The sequence below is a fragment of the Mastacembelus armatus genome, unplaced genomic scaffold (genome assembly GCF_900324485.2).
Source record: "Mastacembelus armatus unplaced genomic scaffold, fMasArm1.2, whole genome shotgun sequence".
NCBI classification, from domain to species: Eukaryota; Metazoa; Chordata; class Actinopteri; order Synbranchiformes; family Mastacembelidae; genus Mastacembelus; species Mastacembelus armatus.
The window spans coordinates 58,019-75,380 of NW_022872938.1; the positions used below are offsets into that span (position 1 = coordinate 58,019).

A 17,362-nucleotide genomic window follows, 5' to 3' on the forward strand; every position below is an offset into this window, starting at 1 on the left:
AGAATGACCATGGTTTTTGTTGTGTTTTTATTATTTATTTCTGTATTTTGTTAGAATTTGGTTTTCGTGTAGTGAGACTTCATTGTTCTGGTTCACTTATGTGAAGCATATGTGCCTAAATTGAAACATAAAAACGTAATGTATGAACAATATGCAGGCTGAAAGGCAGGAAGTTTAGACATCTGAAATTATTAAAATGATAACATATCGATTATGCAGTCGTCTTAAAAACATGACTGCACAACATGTATTACAAGAGGTAATGTACAAAATCCAAATTTACTAGTACAGGAGGAAGAAAAGTCACAACAAAAAGGACACTGACATTGGATGGGCCTGATATCTATAAATTCAACAGTAGCTGGCAGTAAAACAAATTATCTCAGGATCAAATTTGTCATCAAATCTAATGTGCATACTAAATATTTTAATATCAATTTTTTGGGTTATATGATCATTAAGTTTTGTTTTCATTTAATATACAACATTAATTGGTTGATCCAAAATAAAAAACATCCCAGATTTCCCGATTGACCTGGGTGGACGTGTTTTTTGTTTTGAATAGTATTGGGTGTATGGACCCTGCTATATATATTTTCAAGTGTAGTTTAATTTCTTTGCTTTGTGAATCTCAGCTTTGAGTTCCAATTGTAGACATGCAGCTTTAAACACACTTCACAAAGTGCTGAGACGGACTAGCATCTTGTTGTTTTGTGCCACTTTATATTGACAGAAAGTAAAACACAGTTTAATTCCAGCCTTGTTTAAAGTATAAAACTGAAAAATCCTTGAGCTGATTGTCAATTGTGGCAGCTCAGAAAATCCATCAGGATGTGAGATGAGCTCTTTGGAGGTCCATCTCTGCTTCTTGAGGCCCTTCCTCTTCAGGTGGCTCTCCTTCAGCTGCATGAGGTTATAGTAATCCCCCTTGCCGTCTCCACAGCTTCTGCCCTCTGCTGGCCTGGAAAGACATGACAGCACAAATCTGACAGTGCATCACTCCTCTCTTCAGCTGAGTGCATCGTTGTGAACAACACAGATGTATACAGTACCTTACAGTAGAAATAAAGGGCAGTGTTGATTAACAGCAGAGTCAGCGGCAGGACAACCATTTTGATGATAACAGCTATTGGATCTAATGAGTCTGCCGCTGTGGCTGGAAGAATATGACATCCAGTAAGGGCCTTAGAATACATCAGGGAAGGAAAAGATGCTTGGAGACATGTTAAGGAGGCAGTGACAAGAAACCTTAAAACCACTGAGCAGCACTTTCTAGGAAGTCACTGAAGTCAGTTGAGTGAAAACCGGCTAATAATTGGCTAATAATCATGATCCCTACCAATGAATTGGAAACACATGGTAGGATCAGACATCAAGAGAGTGCAGAGCGTAGGCAGTCAAAGAGACAGTGTTAGAAAAACCAGTCAGAAGTTTTGGCAGGTGGTTCAGCACAGCTCTCAGTGATGAAGAGCAGGTACAGAGCCTGAGGTATTAGGTGATTGATGGCATTAAGAGAACAGAGCTGTCAGGCCTTCCAAGCAAACTCAAACTGCGGTGTCTACACTTCAGTCTTTTATCATGGTTGTTATGGCACCTAGGAGTTTATGATGTACCCATTTAATTTCAAAATTTGAGAAGTTAAAGAAAACATTCAGTGCTTACATTACAAAGTGGCTGGGAGCTCCATGCTGCAGTGTGTGTCTGCATAGTAAAGGGATTTTGAAGCTCTCCATAACAAGTTTACCAGATGAGATTAGACTGGAGTTGACTGTCATGGTCTAAAGAAGCAGCCTTCCAGAGCACAGGACAAACACTCTCAATAGTGAGGAAGTGGAACCCAAAGCAGGCAGTTTTGCAGGCTCAGGTAGCTCTTACACATGTGGATAAGGTCTGAACTGGGGAAGCTGGTTATAGAGGGTTTGTTAGAAAGTCAGTCTTTTCTCTGTTGAGTGAACTGGGTATTAATGGGTGGAGCCTAAAACAGGCAGTAAGAAATATGGTCGACAATGCACAAGCTCTAGCAAATGGCTCAGGAAGAGAAGGAATATGAGTCAGTGGTTTATGGACAGGATGATTGTTGGTCATGTCTTGTTTCTAGGCTGTTGAGAGGGCTGTCTCCATCCAGCAGCAATCTTAGTGCTACCAATGTTTGGTGCATAATACAGGCCTGAGGCCTGTTAGACTAGTTTCTGCTTCCAGATTAGTTTGTTCTGCCGCTGAGTGGGTTGTCCAAGCTGACAGTATTTATTATTATTTCTTTGTGTGTTGCATGAGTCTGTGGAGTTCTGGTTAGCCTGCTGCTAGCATGGTCCTACTTATATTGCATGAGGCATGTCTGAGGACCAGTACTACTAGCTTAGTTTTTCTGCTGCTGAGTGGGCCATCCAATCCAGTCCAAGTCCCTGCAGTTGAACAGTTTCTTTGGTTCAGCTTACCTGAGACAGTCACAGACAGTTGATGGCTCTCAGAGGAGATGTTATGAGAAGAAACGTAGACCTGATAAACACAGGTGTAGTTTCCTTGGTGGGTGGGCTTTGCAGCAGGAAACAGAAAGTGGGCAGAGTGATTGGCAGCTGGCTGGGTGTAGTTGTGTGCTGTGCTGGAGGAGGTGAAACTGAGCTGGAAGGAGCCTCCAGGGTACTGAGGCTGGATGGAGCAGCTGATGGTGAAGTAGGAGCCTCTGAGGATCTGAAGCCCTTGCTGCTGGGCCTTAGAGACCGTGTCCACATAGGTGGATGCAAAGATGATTGGCTGAACCAGGTCTGTAAACACAGAGACAGGCAGATTTCTCTAGAGACCTGTATCACAAAGCGGGTTCAGCTTATTATGACCTGGGGTTATCTGGCTTCACTTAGCCCAGCATTGGCTGTCCCAGGTAACTGGTATGAAGCCTGTTATTGTCAGTCAAACATGTTCATGTGACATTGACATGAAGTGACATTGCCAGGACCATGAAAGAAGTACTGAATATAATATAAAATGAAAGAGTGACAAAAGCAGAAATTTGTTTATAGCCAGAGTTAAAAAAATAAAATAAAATAAATAATGTTATGGCAGGTGAACAATAGGCTATTAGCCCATAATATATTAAGAAGTTATTGAAACATGACCAATTGTTTTCACATATTACGGACTGAGAATATAAATGGGAACAGTATTATTGTGTTTTGATATGGTCCTATACTCTGGAGGAGATTAGCCATGCAGCATATGTTAACATGATGATCAGTTTTGTGATACAAGAAAGCCTCACTAAAGCCCAAAGAAAGTTAGATAAGACACTAATGTTGTACTGTGGCATGAGCCCTAGGTGTGTCCTGTCAGGTGAAAAAAAGTCACTCATCCAGACACTGTTGAGACTTTACAGTCCAATGCAATGGAAAGTACTGTCAAGTGTGACACAGGAAGAAACACACTGACAACATTCCTATGATATGTGCATTACATATCATAGGAATGTTGTCAGGAATGTTGTCCCACTAATGGACTTACCTGAGCAGGTGAGGTTCAGGATGTAGTGAGTGGAAATTGTTTGTACACACTCTCTCAGAGCAGATCCAGACTGCACACACCTAGAGTTGATGGTCCACACAGGCCCTCCTGAAAACTCTTGCAGTTCTACAGAAACAGCAGAGCCACAGTTCAGCTCTCTACAGGCAACAGCTGCTGTCTTCAGGGTCCAGCCATAGCCATCCACTGGTCTCAAGTCTCCCTTATGTTTCACCTCCAGTGTACCTGCACAGCGACTGTTTCCTCCCACCAACCTCACAGGCTCTGAACAGAAACAGCAGAGTCATCAACAAAAGAATAAACTGACTTTGAACACAAATGAACCAAATCAAAGCTGCAGCTCCTCTTATACCTGAGCAGGTAAGTCCAACAGCTTTACCAGGTGAGCAGGTGTTTCTGTCTGAGTCTGAGCTTCTGCAGTCCAGGAGAGCAGACTCATGGCCTCCACACTGGAACTCTCTGGTCCACATTGGAGCCTTCACTTCTCCATAAAGTCCCCCCTGGAGGACTAAAGGAGCCCCACAGCCAAGCTCCCTACAGACCACCTCTGCATCTCGCTGGTCAAAGTCAGCTTCACACATTGAGGACCACCGCTGGTTAGACTTCACCTCCAGTCTGCCTGAACACAGACTAGTCCCATTCACTAGCCTGACAGAGTCTAGAAGATAAAACAGAGATACAAGAAAATTTAAAAAATGAAAAACAATTCACTGATTCAAATTTGATTCAGAACAATTCCCAACATAAGCTCATCAGGTACAACAGAACATATTTATAACATCATGGAGACATTTTAGTGTTACATTAACATAAATACATTTTTTTACAAACATTTTCAACAGGTTTTCAAACAACAACACAACATTATCTGCAGATTTCTCAGTCCTGCTCCTGCTGCTCAGGAACTGCACAGGCTTTGGTCTTCACACAAATAAATGAAGTTAAACAGTTTTCATAGTTTTGCGTTTTTTTCTGAGAAGATTTGCAACTAAAACTAACTTTTCAGAAAATGCTCCACAAACTTTCAAAGTGCTGTGTCTGAGCTCTTGTGCAGGATGCTGTATAGGTGCAGAGACACAGTGGAATGTCACTGAGATCCTTGGATTGACCAGGTTATCTGCATTAATTGGTCATAAATGCTGATCTGATCTTCATGTAAGTCACAACCTTACACAAACACAGTATACTAATACTAACAATGTCAGAAAAAATGTTAATCATATAATCCTTTTCTTGTGTGACATTTATTATCAATGTGAGAAGCTCCTGCATTGTCCTGTTCTTCCTTAATAGTTAAATGTTGACTTACCACAGACTGGACCCTGGACCCTGACTACGGCTACATATTAGTTACTATCAGTTGAACACAACAGTCATGCTGTGCTGTTAGTTCATGTATGTAAAAACGGTCTCTGCCTGAAATAGAGTAGAGCACTCACTCTGTACTTTCTGTGCTGTGTGACCTGCTCCCCTCGCAAAGAATAAAAGGAAACATATTGCCTGAACGGATCGCTCTCCTGGTCATCTTCGATTCACTTGTCTAACTAAAGAAGTACAGTTTTTGAGTTCAATATGCTAAAGTCAAACTGTGTTTGTATTGTAAGTGTTTATATTACGGCGAATGCTTGGCCTCGGCCTACCACCGATGTTTTAATGCTCTCTGACTGTCAGACAGAGAGCAGTGCAACAACCAGTTGACCTTCAGTTAACATTTAATGCATTACGCAGCACAATATTCACTTAGATTCACTTAAGTGACTGAATACATTTCATTTTGATTCTTTTTTGGGGGGTTTACTTTGTTTGTTATACAGTAGGTCATTCTGAGTCAGCCAGGAAACACAGTAGAGAGTTCAACAGGTAGAGAAGGAGAGACACACAACACAAACTGGTAGTTGACCTCAAACCACTGATGTATGTGCTCTAACCGCTCGCTACCTGGGCACAACCTGAAACAATCTTGTTTTGGTCTGTGCAGTTGCAGCATAGTCTCCTAGTGAGGAGCAGAAAGAGTGAGGACAGGGTTAATGAAAGTCAGAAGTAAAAATCTGTGTTGGAAGCCTTACAAGCCTTCAGCTCAGCAAAGCCCATGGTTTAGATTTGACAGCTCATTATTGGATTCTCTGTCAAGCTGTCTGCTCACTTCAATTGATGTGAATAATACTAGCATGGCAAGAAAAAAGACCTTATTTTCAAATGCCAGCAATGACAGGTTGTATAGTTTTCCAGCCAGCATGCTCTGCTGTGCTGCTGGATTTTCTTCTGTTGACCTTTTTGAAAAGGGTGCTCCATGGAGCAGCTTGTAACTGGCAACGTGATCAAAACACAAACTGTTCACATTGGCAAATACATCCTTATCACACGAGTGTAAGACTTCAATTAGATGAATGAAGATCCCCATTCAACTTTCATTTTATCAGTTGCTACAATACTAGTCAGTTCAAACCCTTCTGCTCTGAGTCCATAATGCATATATGCAGCCTGTAATATTTCCATCTCACTAAAGAGATCTGATGCAAGGAAACCACAGCTTTAATGACTCCATAGGAATTATAAAGAAATTTAGCCATGAAGTCCCCTTAGCTGTCTTTCAAGAACTTTAATCCACAATGAAGGAAAATCCAAGTAGCTCCCAAAAGGCATAGATCTGCCAGATGTAGACATTATGAGATAATCTGCAAACCTTGAAAGTAATTTTCTTTGTTGAGCACCAGCAATGTTTCAGTTCTGCACATCATTTTCTTCATTATGTCATCACTGAATCCAATGATTCCCTGAAATTCCCCACCTGAGTTATTCCTTAGATTCTTTGAGGCCCTCAGTCAAGTGGATTCAATCAGTAAATAAAGCAGATGGGGAATGTGGCTCTTTTGTAGTAAAATCACTGGCACTAAATATTTTTAAAAATAGCACAAAGAGAAACTTGCTCTCTTGGTCTTTGTTGCAAGAGATTCAGCATCTGTTTTGGGCTGACCAGAGCTTTTTGCAAACTCACTCACTGTTTCTTCCTACAAAGTCAAATCTGAACTGGCAGGACCAGTGGTTACAATTCATCTGATATCTGTGGAACACACAAGGTCTGTCTGGGTGAAGCTCGTTTAAAAGTTTGAATTTTAGTAATTTGGAAAGTAAGGGCTCATCATTTTTGCATAGCTTGGAAGTTCATGAAGGGACCATGTTACCTCAGGCTCATATGTACAAATCAATTCAAGAATCAGAATCAGAAATTCTTTATTAATCCCTTGCAGGAAATTGGTTTGTTTCTGTGCTCCATACCACATCATATAAGTTCCAACAATGAAAGAAGAAAAGTAAAGAAAAAATAAAAATAAAATATAACATACAATAACTAATAAAAATAAAATTGCCTGGAGAATGCTCTGACTGGGGACTCCACGGTTCTACTGCGAGACTTTACCGCTCACTTTGGCAGGGACAGTGAAACCTGGAGAGGCATGAATGGGAGGAACGGCCTCCCCGATTTGAGCGATGTTTTGTTATTGGAGCTTCTGTGCTAATCAATAATGAACACCATATTCGAACATAAGGGTGTTCCATAAGTGCACAAGGCACCAGGACACTCTAGGTCGGAGGTCAATGAGGTCATAAGGTTGTCGGGGCCATTGAGAAGGACCTTCAGTTCTCAAAGAGACTCTGTGCCTCAGAAGGGGGAAACAGTGTGTGGCTCAATTCAATTCAATTCAATTCAATTCAATTTTATTTGTATAGCGCCAAATCACAATACAAATCATCTCAAGGCACTTTACAAAAACTAAAACTAAAAACCCAACAATTCCCTTATGAGCAAGCACTTGGCGACAGTGGAGAGGAAAAACTCCCTTTTGAGTGGATAGAGCAGAGAGAAAAGAACAGCAACAATAAACAACAAATAGACACTGCAGGTTGGTGGGACCAGTAACTGCACATCAGCGATATACAGCTCCAGGACCAGGGACACCTGCAGAAGGTACAGAGAGAACAGAGAGAGAGGGAGAGAGCACAAACTAGGGGAGAGAGAGAGCACAAGGTTAGTAACCTTCAATGGTGGAATATACATGAGGTGGGAGGAGAGAAGAGAGGGGAGGGGAAGGGAAGGGGGGGGTTAGGGTAGGGGAGCTCAGTGCACCGATGGTCCTCGGGCAGTCTAGGCCTATAGCAGCATAACTAAGGGATGGTTCAGGGTTGCCTGAAGCCAGCCCTAACTATAGGCTTTGTCCAAGAGGAAGGTTTTAAGTCTAGCCTTAAAAGTATAGAGAGTGTCTGCCTCCTGAACCCAGGCTGAGGGCTGGTTCCATAGGAGAGGAGCTTGATAACTAAAGGCTCTGCCTCCCATTCTGCTTTTGGAAACTCTGGGAACCACAAGTAGACCTGCACTCTGAGAGCGAAGTGGTCTATTGGAATAATATGGTACTATGAGGTCTTTAAGGTATGAAGGAGCTTGATTATAATATATACCTCACACTGTATACAGTGGGGATGGTGCGCTGTTGACCTCGACTGGGGACATTGTTGGATGAATGCTTTGAGGATGTCCTCAATCCCACCGCCATGCCCTTCGTAGAGGAAGCAGAGGACTCAGAAGAGGAGTCATCCATCACTATCACTGAAGTCACTGAGGTAGTTAAACAGCTGCACAGTGGCAAGGCAGCAGGGGTGGATGAGTTCCATCCTGCTTACACTGGGTTGGTTCGCAGCCGAGTGTGAAGCAGCTGGGATCAGCACCTCCAAGTCTTAGGCCATGGTTCTCAGCCAGAAAAGGGTATATTGTCCCCTCTGGGTAGATGAAGAGTCATTGCCTCAAGTGGAGGAGTTTAAGTATCTCGGGGTCTTGTTCAAAAGTGGGGGTGTTAGAGAAATTAAAATGTTTACCCTCCTGTGACCTGATTCACCTTACTTTAGTATAACTGAAACACTTCTGAATAGGGCCTATTGTGTATTGTGGAAATATAATTGTTGCTCTCAGTGAGCACAGTTTGCTCTAACCTTAACTATTTGATAAGGGTCCAGATGTCTTTCTGTGTGAAACCACCTCCCTTTTGTATTTGTACAAGGTCTTAGCTTTACCCAATGCAACGCTCATTTACTAATTCAGCCTGTGTATTCTCCTTAGCTGGTGGCACATGTATTTCGTTTTTTACACTAACACTACAAGTATTCAAGTTGATAATAATGGTATTGAATAAATAGAAAAAATACACTCCATGAGTAGCCGTTTGCATTAATAACTTGCTGTCATTCAGTCCAGACGCCTTGCTACCTGCCAGGGGTTTTTTCTCTGTTCCCACGCCTCAGTCCATAGCGAACGAACTGGTCTGGTCACTAGCGTTCACACTAATGGCATGCTAGTCACTAACCTTGGTTAGCTTAGCACTAATGTGTACCTACGTTATCCCACACTATATCTAAGCTAAAATGGCGGATGAGATACCTATGAAGAAAACGTTGTCACCTACAAATTTGAACCGTGCACAACTGTTAACTGTCATTGACAATTATTAACACCCTATAAAGCTCGAGTTAAATGCTGGCAGTCACACATTTGAAACACCCACAGTAAACCTCATTCAATGACATATAACAACTCCTAAAAAAGGAGTAGGTGAAATTATTTTAACAGTTTATAATATCAGTTGCACAGAAACACCCCTTTTGACCCACACGTCACTTCTTATCTTAAAATAAACCATTCTGTTATCTAAAAACAAACCATTTTGCTATTGGGGCCATAGGGAACACCCTTCACCCCTCCCTGACCTAGTTAAAAAAAAAACAAAAAAAAAACAACATTATTTTGACCACGTCCACTTTTATAATTAATTTAATATTGAGGGGAAAAAACAAACCATTCTTTTGACCACGGCCACTTGTATAATAAATTTAATATTGAGAAAAAAAACAAACCATTCTGTTATCTATAAAACAAACCATTCTTATACTACTGTTATTATCTTGTGCTCACAAGAGAAAAATGCATAGTTAAATGAAAATGCCGGCACGTTTTGTGGCATCTTCTGATAACGCCAAAAGAACTTAAATTTAGGTTTTGATCGTACAGATGAGAGCAATATATCATTCGAACCTGGCCTTATTTCAGTGACTTAAAAATGTTAGTTTTTCACTACCCATGCATAAACCCTGTTTCCTCAAAAAACACGATCATGTATGAACATGCTGATTACATATTATTGTAGCCCATTGTGGTGATTACAGTGTTATTGGATTTTAGCCATAAATATGTTTAAAACCAACTGAAAAAATGGCATGTCAAAACACCCCACCAGAACACCCTTAGAACCCGGAGGAAATGACTACAAACACATCTGCCTGTCTTAGTCTTTGACCAGCAGGGGGATTTGTGTCCACATGAAGCCTCAAGAAATGAACCCTTTTGCAAACCAAGGTTTGATGACTTCATGAAGCTTCATCTTGCCATCACCACTTAGCTCCAATTTGTGGTCCGCAGCTTCTCACCATGTGCTGCAGGTAGCCTCCTACTTCTTTGTTTGAGGCTGGTGCCCACTTCCTTTCTAAAATAAAGCCTCCTGGGAATGTAAAAGTCTAGACTTCCTGTAGACCATATATTCAAAGTGCTTTTTTATTCTACAGCAAAAATCCCTGGTCAAATGGAATTTAGCAGCACACGTACAGTATTATGTTCCCAAAAAGTTCACTCATATTATTGCCATACTTTTTTACATTTAAATTTAACCAAGAGCTAATGCTATTGTTCCATGTTCTGTATAAAAAAGGGCAAAGATGGCTTAGATGCTTGGACACCTACAGGAAGATGCTGCACATGTTTTACCAAACTGTGGCAGTCATTCTGCTGTTTTATGCTGCAGTCTGATGTGGAGGCAGCATAAAGCAGAAGGACACAAGACAACTGGACAAACTGGTAGAAAAAACTGGTTCAGTGACTGGAATGAGGCTGGACTCACTGGAGACTGTGGTGGAGAGACACCACAGAGACAAAGGTAGAGACCATCCTGGAAAACACTGACTATCCCCTTCATAACATCATGATGGACCAGAGAAGCAGCTACAGTGAACAACTCACCTCATTGAGCTGCAGGACTGAACCATACAGGAGATCCTTCATCCCCACTGCCATCAGGCCTTAGCCAATGGTGGATGAATAACCAACATGAACTGGACTGTTATTGACTATGTTTTCTACTTAGTACTTACTATTTTTACTACAAGACTACATGGATTTCCATTCAGTTGTTAATAAAGTTAATCTTATTTTATATCTGATGTCACTGTTGGGCTTACCTGAGCAAGTGAGGTTACAAATGGAGTAAGAAGAATCTGATGTTACACAGTCTCTCACAGCAGATCCAGACTGAACACAGTCAGACCTGAACCACCATGTAGATATTTTGGAAAACCCAATTTTCTGTCCATCAGAAACAGCAGAGCCACAGTTCAGCTCTCTACAGGCAATAGCTGCTGTCTTCAGGGTCCAGCCATAGCCATCCACTGGTCTCCAGTCTCCCTTATGTTTCACCTCCAGTGTCCCTGCACAGCGACTGTTTCCTCCCACCAACCTCACAGGCTCTGAAAAGAAACAGCAGAGTCATCAGCAAAAGAATAAACTGAGTTTGAACACAAATGAACCAAATCAAAGCTGCAGCTCCTTTTCTACCTGAGCAGGTGAGTCCAACAGCTTTACCAGGTGAGCAGGTATTTCTGTCTGAGTCTGAGCTTCTGCAGTCCAGGAGAGCAGACTCATGGCCTCCACACTGGAACTCTCTGGTCCACATTGGAGCCTCCACTTCTCCATAAAGTGCCCCCTGGAGGACTAAAGGAGCCCCACAGCCAAGCTCCCTACAGACCACCTCTGCATCTCGCTGGTCAAAGTCAGCTTCACACACTGAGGACCACCACTGTTTAGACTTCACCTCCAGTCTGCCTGAACAGAGACTAGTCCCATTCACCAACCTGACAAAGTCTGGAGAGAGAATAATAAAACAGAGAGGGATAAAACACAACAGTCATTTCTTTTCAACTTAAAATAAAATTTTCACTTACAAATTAGTTACATAATGTAGACACAGTTGTGCTCATGAATTTATATACCCCTGAAATAATGCCCATTTTCAAAATCTATAAAAGATCGGGTAGAAAATGTTTCTTTATAAGGAAAGTGGTCAGACAGTGTTTTTTGGAACTGCAGTTGTCATTATTTTAAAAAGGCAGACACAGGTTCTGCATATACAGTTATATTTTGCAAGACATGTCCAGTGCGTCTCAAACTGTGTCAGGCAAGGTTATTAATATTTGTGAGCACAAGTGTATAACAGCTGGACACACTCATGGCATTCTCTCTACAACGGATGTCAAATATTATTTGTAAAGTTCTTCCCAACACTGTTGGAGAAGTTCCCACAAATGTGTTGCATGTTTAGATTGCTTTGTTTTTACTGTTCATCCCAAGTCAGCTCAATGAGGTTTAAGTTTGGAGGCTGTGTTGTTATAGCTTTGGGTCTGCCTGATCTCTTCTTGTCAGTTTCCTCCAGGTGCCTTTTGATGGTGTAGGAAACTGTATTCTCTGAGCTAATGTAGTAGAAGATTCCTTTATTCCAGGTATAGGAAGCATCTGCTGAATTTTATCTCTAATAGTTGTGATTTTATTTGTAAAGAAACTCATAAATTCATCACTGCTGAGAGCTAAGGGAACACTGGGCTCAATAGAGCTGTGACTTTTTGTCAGTCTGGCTACAGTGCTGAACCTGTTTTGTTCTTATTGTTCTGGGATTGTTCTTATTTTCCTCTGTTAGTGATGAATTGTATGCAGTTCTGGCTTTACGGAGAGCTTTTTTATATGTTATTAGACTGTTTTTCCAGGCTAGAAAAATTTCCTCTAAATTTGTGGAACACCACTTCCTTTCCAGCCTTCGTGATGCCTGCTTTAATGTACGAATATGTAAATTATACCATGGGGCTAATCTCCTCTGATTCACTAACTTCTTTTTCAGAGGGGCCACAGTATCAAGCATTTCACGCAATGAGGCTACAGCACTGTCAACAATATGATCAATTTGGTAGGGAGTAGGATTGAGGCAGCTGCCCTCCACAGTGTTCATACTTGGCATAGATATAAATAAAGATGGAATCATTTTCTTAAATTTATTAACAGCGTAGTCAGATAAACATCTGCTGTAGTGGAATTTTCTTCCAAACACTGCATGATCCATCATTTTAAATTCAAAAGTTATTAAAGAATGATCTGACAAAACAGGATTTTGGGGAAAAACTATTAAATGTTCAATTTCGATGCCATAGGTCAGAACAAGATCAAGGGTGTGATTGAAACAGTGGGTGGGTTTATGAACATTTTGAGTGAAACCAATTGAATCTAATATAGAATTAAATGCAGTGCTGAGGCTGTTATTTTCAACATCTACATGAATGTTAAAATCTCCCACTGTAATGACTTTATCTGAACTAACCACTAAATCAGACAGGAAGTCTGGAAATTCAGTTAAAAACTCTGAGTAAGGGACAGGTGGACGGTACACAATGACAAGTAGAACTGGTTTGAGTGAAAGATTGCAGCTACTCCTCCACCTCGACCTGTGCTTCGAGGAACATGATAATTTTTATGACTGAGGGGGGTTGATTCATTCAGACTGACATTCATCCTGCTGTAGCCAGGTTTCAGTAAGTCAATTTGGTGATCAATTATCAAATCATTTACTGACAGATTTAGATGAAAGAGACCTAATATTTAATAATCCACATCTGACTGTTCTGTTTTTCTGTTCAATAAGAGGAGTGGTCTTAATTTTTATTAGGTTTTTATGAATAACTCCTCTTCTGTTAACATCTGATTTATTTGATTTATATGTTTGAGGGGCACACACAATCTCTATGTGTTTTGAGGGGGGTGACAGCTCTAAGGAAAATGCAGAGAAGCGTTTTAGACTGAGTCTCTCTAATTGGCTAATAAACTTGGCCAAATTTCTAGAGATGAGAGTTGCACCATTCAAAGATGTTGTCTGTCGCTATCAGAAAGTCTCTTCCCCAGAAAGTGGCCCAATTGTCTATGAAGCCCACATCGTTTGTTAAGTGTTTACTAAGGTTTACTAGAGTGTTTACACATACACAAAGTTTCATAAAATCAACACCAGTGAATCATCAGTTCAAGAGTTAGGCCATCATTCATCTGGGGATGCTACAGTCTGTCTTCCTTTGTTAATTGCCCTTTTCTCCCGAACCATTTAAGGTTCTTCACTGGAGTTGAACTGTTTAAATTAAAAAAAAAAAAAAAAAACGGGAAAAATTGAAGTATGTCCAAACTTATTATTGTTTATGGCATGTGTAGATATCATTTACCGGAACAGCTGTTGACCATTTTAAACATGTTTTCAAAGAACACAACATAATTATCTGCAGACTTCTTCTTTCTGCACAGGTACTCCACATAAGCACAGAGGCCTTTATGGTTGTTTTTGCACACAGTTCAACCTTTGGATGTTCTATTTGTAAGTGGGGTTTGCTGAATCCGTCCAGTTAGAGTCTGGAGATGGAAGAGATACATGTTGCCTTCAGATACATATTTTACAGACAATCTGGTAAGGACTTTAAAAGCAGAAAAAACATTTTTTTCTTAGAGTTCCCAAAATACAGAATGGAATATGTCAAGAAATGGATCAGCCTTCATATAGAAGTTCCCTGTCTAGATTGCCCTCATCCATGTGGCGCCAGAAAGGGGGTTATTAGGCAAAAAGATTGCTCCAACTCTTTCCTATCCTTATCCTGGTTGCACATTATAATCTATGTTGTTTTCAGCCCTCTCGTCACTAACCTACCTAAGGCTCAAGTGTGTTCCAGCATCCCAGAACCACCCCTTCTTTGCCTCAACCCACACCCCGAAGCTAGCCCAGTAGGCCGTGACCCTACTTTAGAGATTACTGCTGGGTTGGACAGCCTGCTTAGCACCAGACAAACTGAGCTGGTAGCAGCTAAACTAGCTAACTAACTGAAGTAGTACTGGTCCTCAGACATGCCTCATGCAATGTAAGTAGGACCATGCTAGCACCAGGCTAACCAGAACACCACACACCCGGCTCATGCAACACACAAAGAAATAATAAATACTGTCAGCTTGGACAGCACACTCAGCGGCAGAACAAACTAATCTGGAAGCAGAAACTAGTCTAACAGGCCTCAGGCCTGTATTATTCACCAAACATTGGTAGCACTAAGATTGCTGCTGGATGGAGACAGCCCTCTCAACAGCCTAGAAACAAGATATGACAACAATCATCCTGTCCTTAAACCACTGACTCATATTCCTTCTCTTCCTGAGCCATTTGCTAGAGCTTGTGCATTGTCGACCATATTTCTTACTGCCTGTTTTAGGCTCCACCCATTAATACCCAGTTCACTCAACAGAGAAAAGACTGACTTTCTAACAAACCCTCTATAACCAGCTTCCACTGGGCAGACCTTATCTTTCAAACCATCCGACTCTGCCTCCCTAGCTAGTTCTGTTGTGTTGTGCTGTTTCTACATCATCTTCACAGGAAACTAAATTCCACAAAATTCACAATCCTCTGTGTTTCTGACCACAGCATCTGATCTGAGATTTTAACTGACTATCTCCTGAGGCACTATGAGCTGACTTCCTAAATTACCCTCCTTTGCCAGTCTCTTTTGTAACTTATGCCTGTTCAAAGTTGCTTCCTTCCTGCCTTTTCACACTCCCTAACAACAAAATTCCTCCTTGATTGTTCTTCTCATTTATACAGTTCATTTCTACTCCTTTACTTTTAAGGGCTGCTGTTAGACATTTCAACACCTGGTTATGTCACCTGGCTTTATCACCCTCAAGTCCTTGTTTTACATCCTGAAAGAATGTGTTGCTGTGTAGCGATCTCTGAAAGCAAAGGTGTTAGAGAAATTAAAATGGTTACCCTCCTGATCCTGATCCACCTTACTTTAGTATAACTGAAACACTTCTGAATAGGGCCTATTGTGTATTGTGGAAATACAATTGTTGCTCTCAGTGAGCACACTTTGCTCTAACCTTGACTATTTGATAAGGGCCCAGATGTCTTTCTGTAAGAGATCACCTCCCTTTTGTATTACCATGAAAACTGATGTGTTGGGCTGCAAGCAGCCAGTGACCCTCAGGCTGTACTAAGGTGCTGTGTGACTGTTACTCCTTGCAAGTAAAACTTCTATATTACTGAAGTTCGTCCTCTGAGTCTATTTGTTAAAAGAATTTACCTAGTAAAAGGACACTTTGGGGCCTCATCTATTGAGATTTTGTGGAGATGGTAGTACATATTAGGTTTCATCTAGCAAACATTATTCCTATTTAATCTTTCTTTCTACACTTTCCCAATTCATCTGCTGTCCCTGAGAAACTGCCATTGCCAAATTGAAATATCACGTACATAAGTATTCAGACCCCGTACATGCAACAACATGTGAAAATTAGCTAAGAACCTCCCATTTCTCTTGATTCTTACTGAGATGTTTCTACACTTTGATTTGGAAAGGCACACACCTCTCTTTAGAATGCCACACAGCTTGCAATGCATATTAGAGCAAAAACCAAGCCTCTCAAATGTAATACTCAAATGGAAGAAGTTTGGCACAACCAGGACTCTTCCAAGAGCTGGTCACTTGGCCAAGGCTTAAGGAAAACTCTGAATGGAGTGTCAGGCTGCGACAAAATCAACCTGGAAAATGTAAAGTGGGTCTGAATACACTGTACATTAATTTCTGTGCCAACCTGGGTATATTGGTGATGTATAAAAGATGTCATAGCTGATGTCACTGATGGCCTTACCTGAGCAAGTGAGAGTGATGAAACAGGAAGTAGAATCTGATGTTACACAGTCCCTTGGAGCAAATACAGACTGAACACACTCAGAGTTGATCAACCACGCAGATCTGCTTGAGGACTCCTCTTTCTCTCCTACAGAAACAGCAGAGCCACAGTCCAGCTGTCTACATACAATAGCTGCTGTCTTCAAGATCAAATCATAGCAATCCACTGGTCTCCATTCTCCCTTATGTTTCACCTCCAGTGTACCTGCACAGCGACTGTTTCCTCCCACCAACCTCACAGGCTCTGAACAGAAACAGCAGAGTCATCAACAAAAGAATAAACTGACTTTGAACACAAATGAACCAAATCAAAGCTGCAGCTCCTTTTCTACCTGAGCAGGTGAGTCCAACAGCTTTACCAGGTGAGCAGGTGTTTCTGTCTGAGTCTGAGCTTCTGCAGTCCAGGAGAGCAGACTCATGGCCTCCACACTGGAACTCTCTGGTCCACATTGGAGCCTCCACTTCTCCATAAAGTCCCCCCTGGAGGACTAAAGGAGCCCCACAGCCAAGCTCCCTACAGACCACCTCTGCATCTTGATGGTCAAAGTCAGCTTCACACACTGAGGACCACCACTGTTTAGACTTCACCTTCAGTCTGCCTGAACACAAACTAGTCCCATTCACCAGCCTGACAGAGTCTAGAGAGAAGAGAAGATAAAACAGAGAGGGATAAAAGACAGCATGCTACCAGTCACCTGAGTTTACAGCAGTATAATGGTTCCAAAGAAAAATCAAAATGAGGATGTGGATGACATAGTTGCCTGACTTTTTAAGCGAACAAGTTTCTGCTATCAGACTACAGCAGAAGGAAATGTTGGATCTACTCAAAGAGGTGAAGACGCTGCATCTCCAGAATGTCACATAATGACGACATTATGGTAAGCCTGCTATTCTGAGGGTCATCATTCAGGGAAGGAAGCTAAAGGGGACAAATGTATTCATGAACAACCACCTAGACAAACAAAAAGGCTGACATTGCTAGAAAAGCACAATATTTCAAGAA

At 41.4% G+C, this 17,362-nt stretch overlaps 1 protein-coding gene across 1 annotated transcript in view; it reads right to left on the reverse strand.

The window, feature by feature from the left end:
• Positions 1 to 405: 405 nt before the first annotated feature.
• The window catches only part of LOC113129718 (scavenger receptor cysteine-rich type 1 protein M160-like), a 31,903-nt gene continuing 14,946 nt past the window's right edge, over positions 406 to 17,362 (reverse strand). Inside the window, exons 5-12 of the mRNA XM_026305777.1 lie at positions 16,692 to 16,997; positions 16,319 to 16,603; positions 11,159 to 11,464; positions 10,786 to 11,070; positions 3,863 to 4,168; positions 3,493 to 3,774; positions 2,436 to 2,762; positions 406 to 1,156 (exon numbers count right to left, since the gene is read on the reverse strand). Coding sequence (XP_026161562.1) covers positions 900 to 1,156; positions 2,436 to 2,762; positions 3,493 to 3,774; positions 3,863 to 4,168; positions 10,786 to 11,070; positions 11,159 to 11,464; positions 16,319 to 16,603; positions 16,692 to 16,997 — 2,354 coding nt within the window. The 3' untranslated portion in view covers positions 406 to 899. The remainder of the gene's footprint in view (positions 1,157 to 2,435; positions 2,763 to 3,492; positions 3,775 to 3,862; positions 4,169 to 10,785; positions 11,071 to 11,158; positions 11,465 to 16,318; positions 16,604 to 16,691; positions 16,998 to 17,362) is intronic.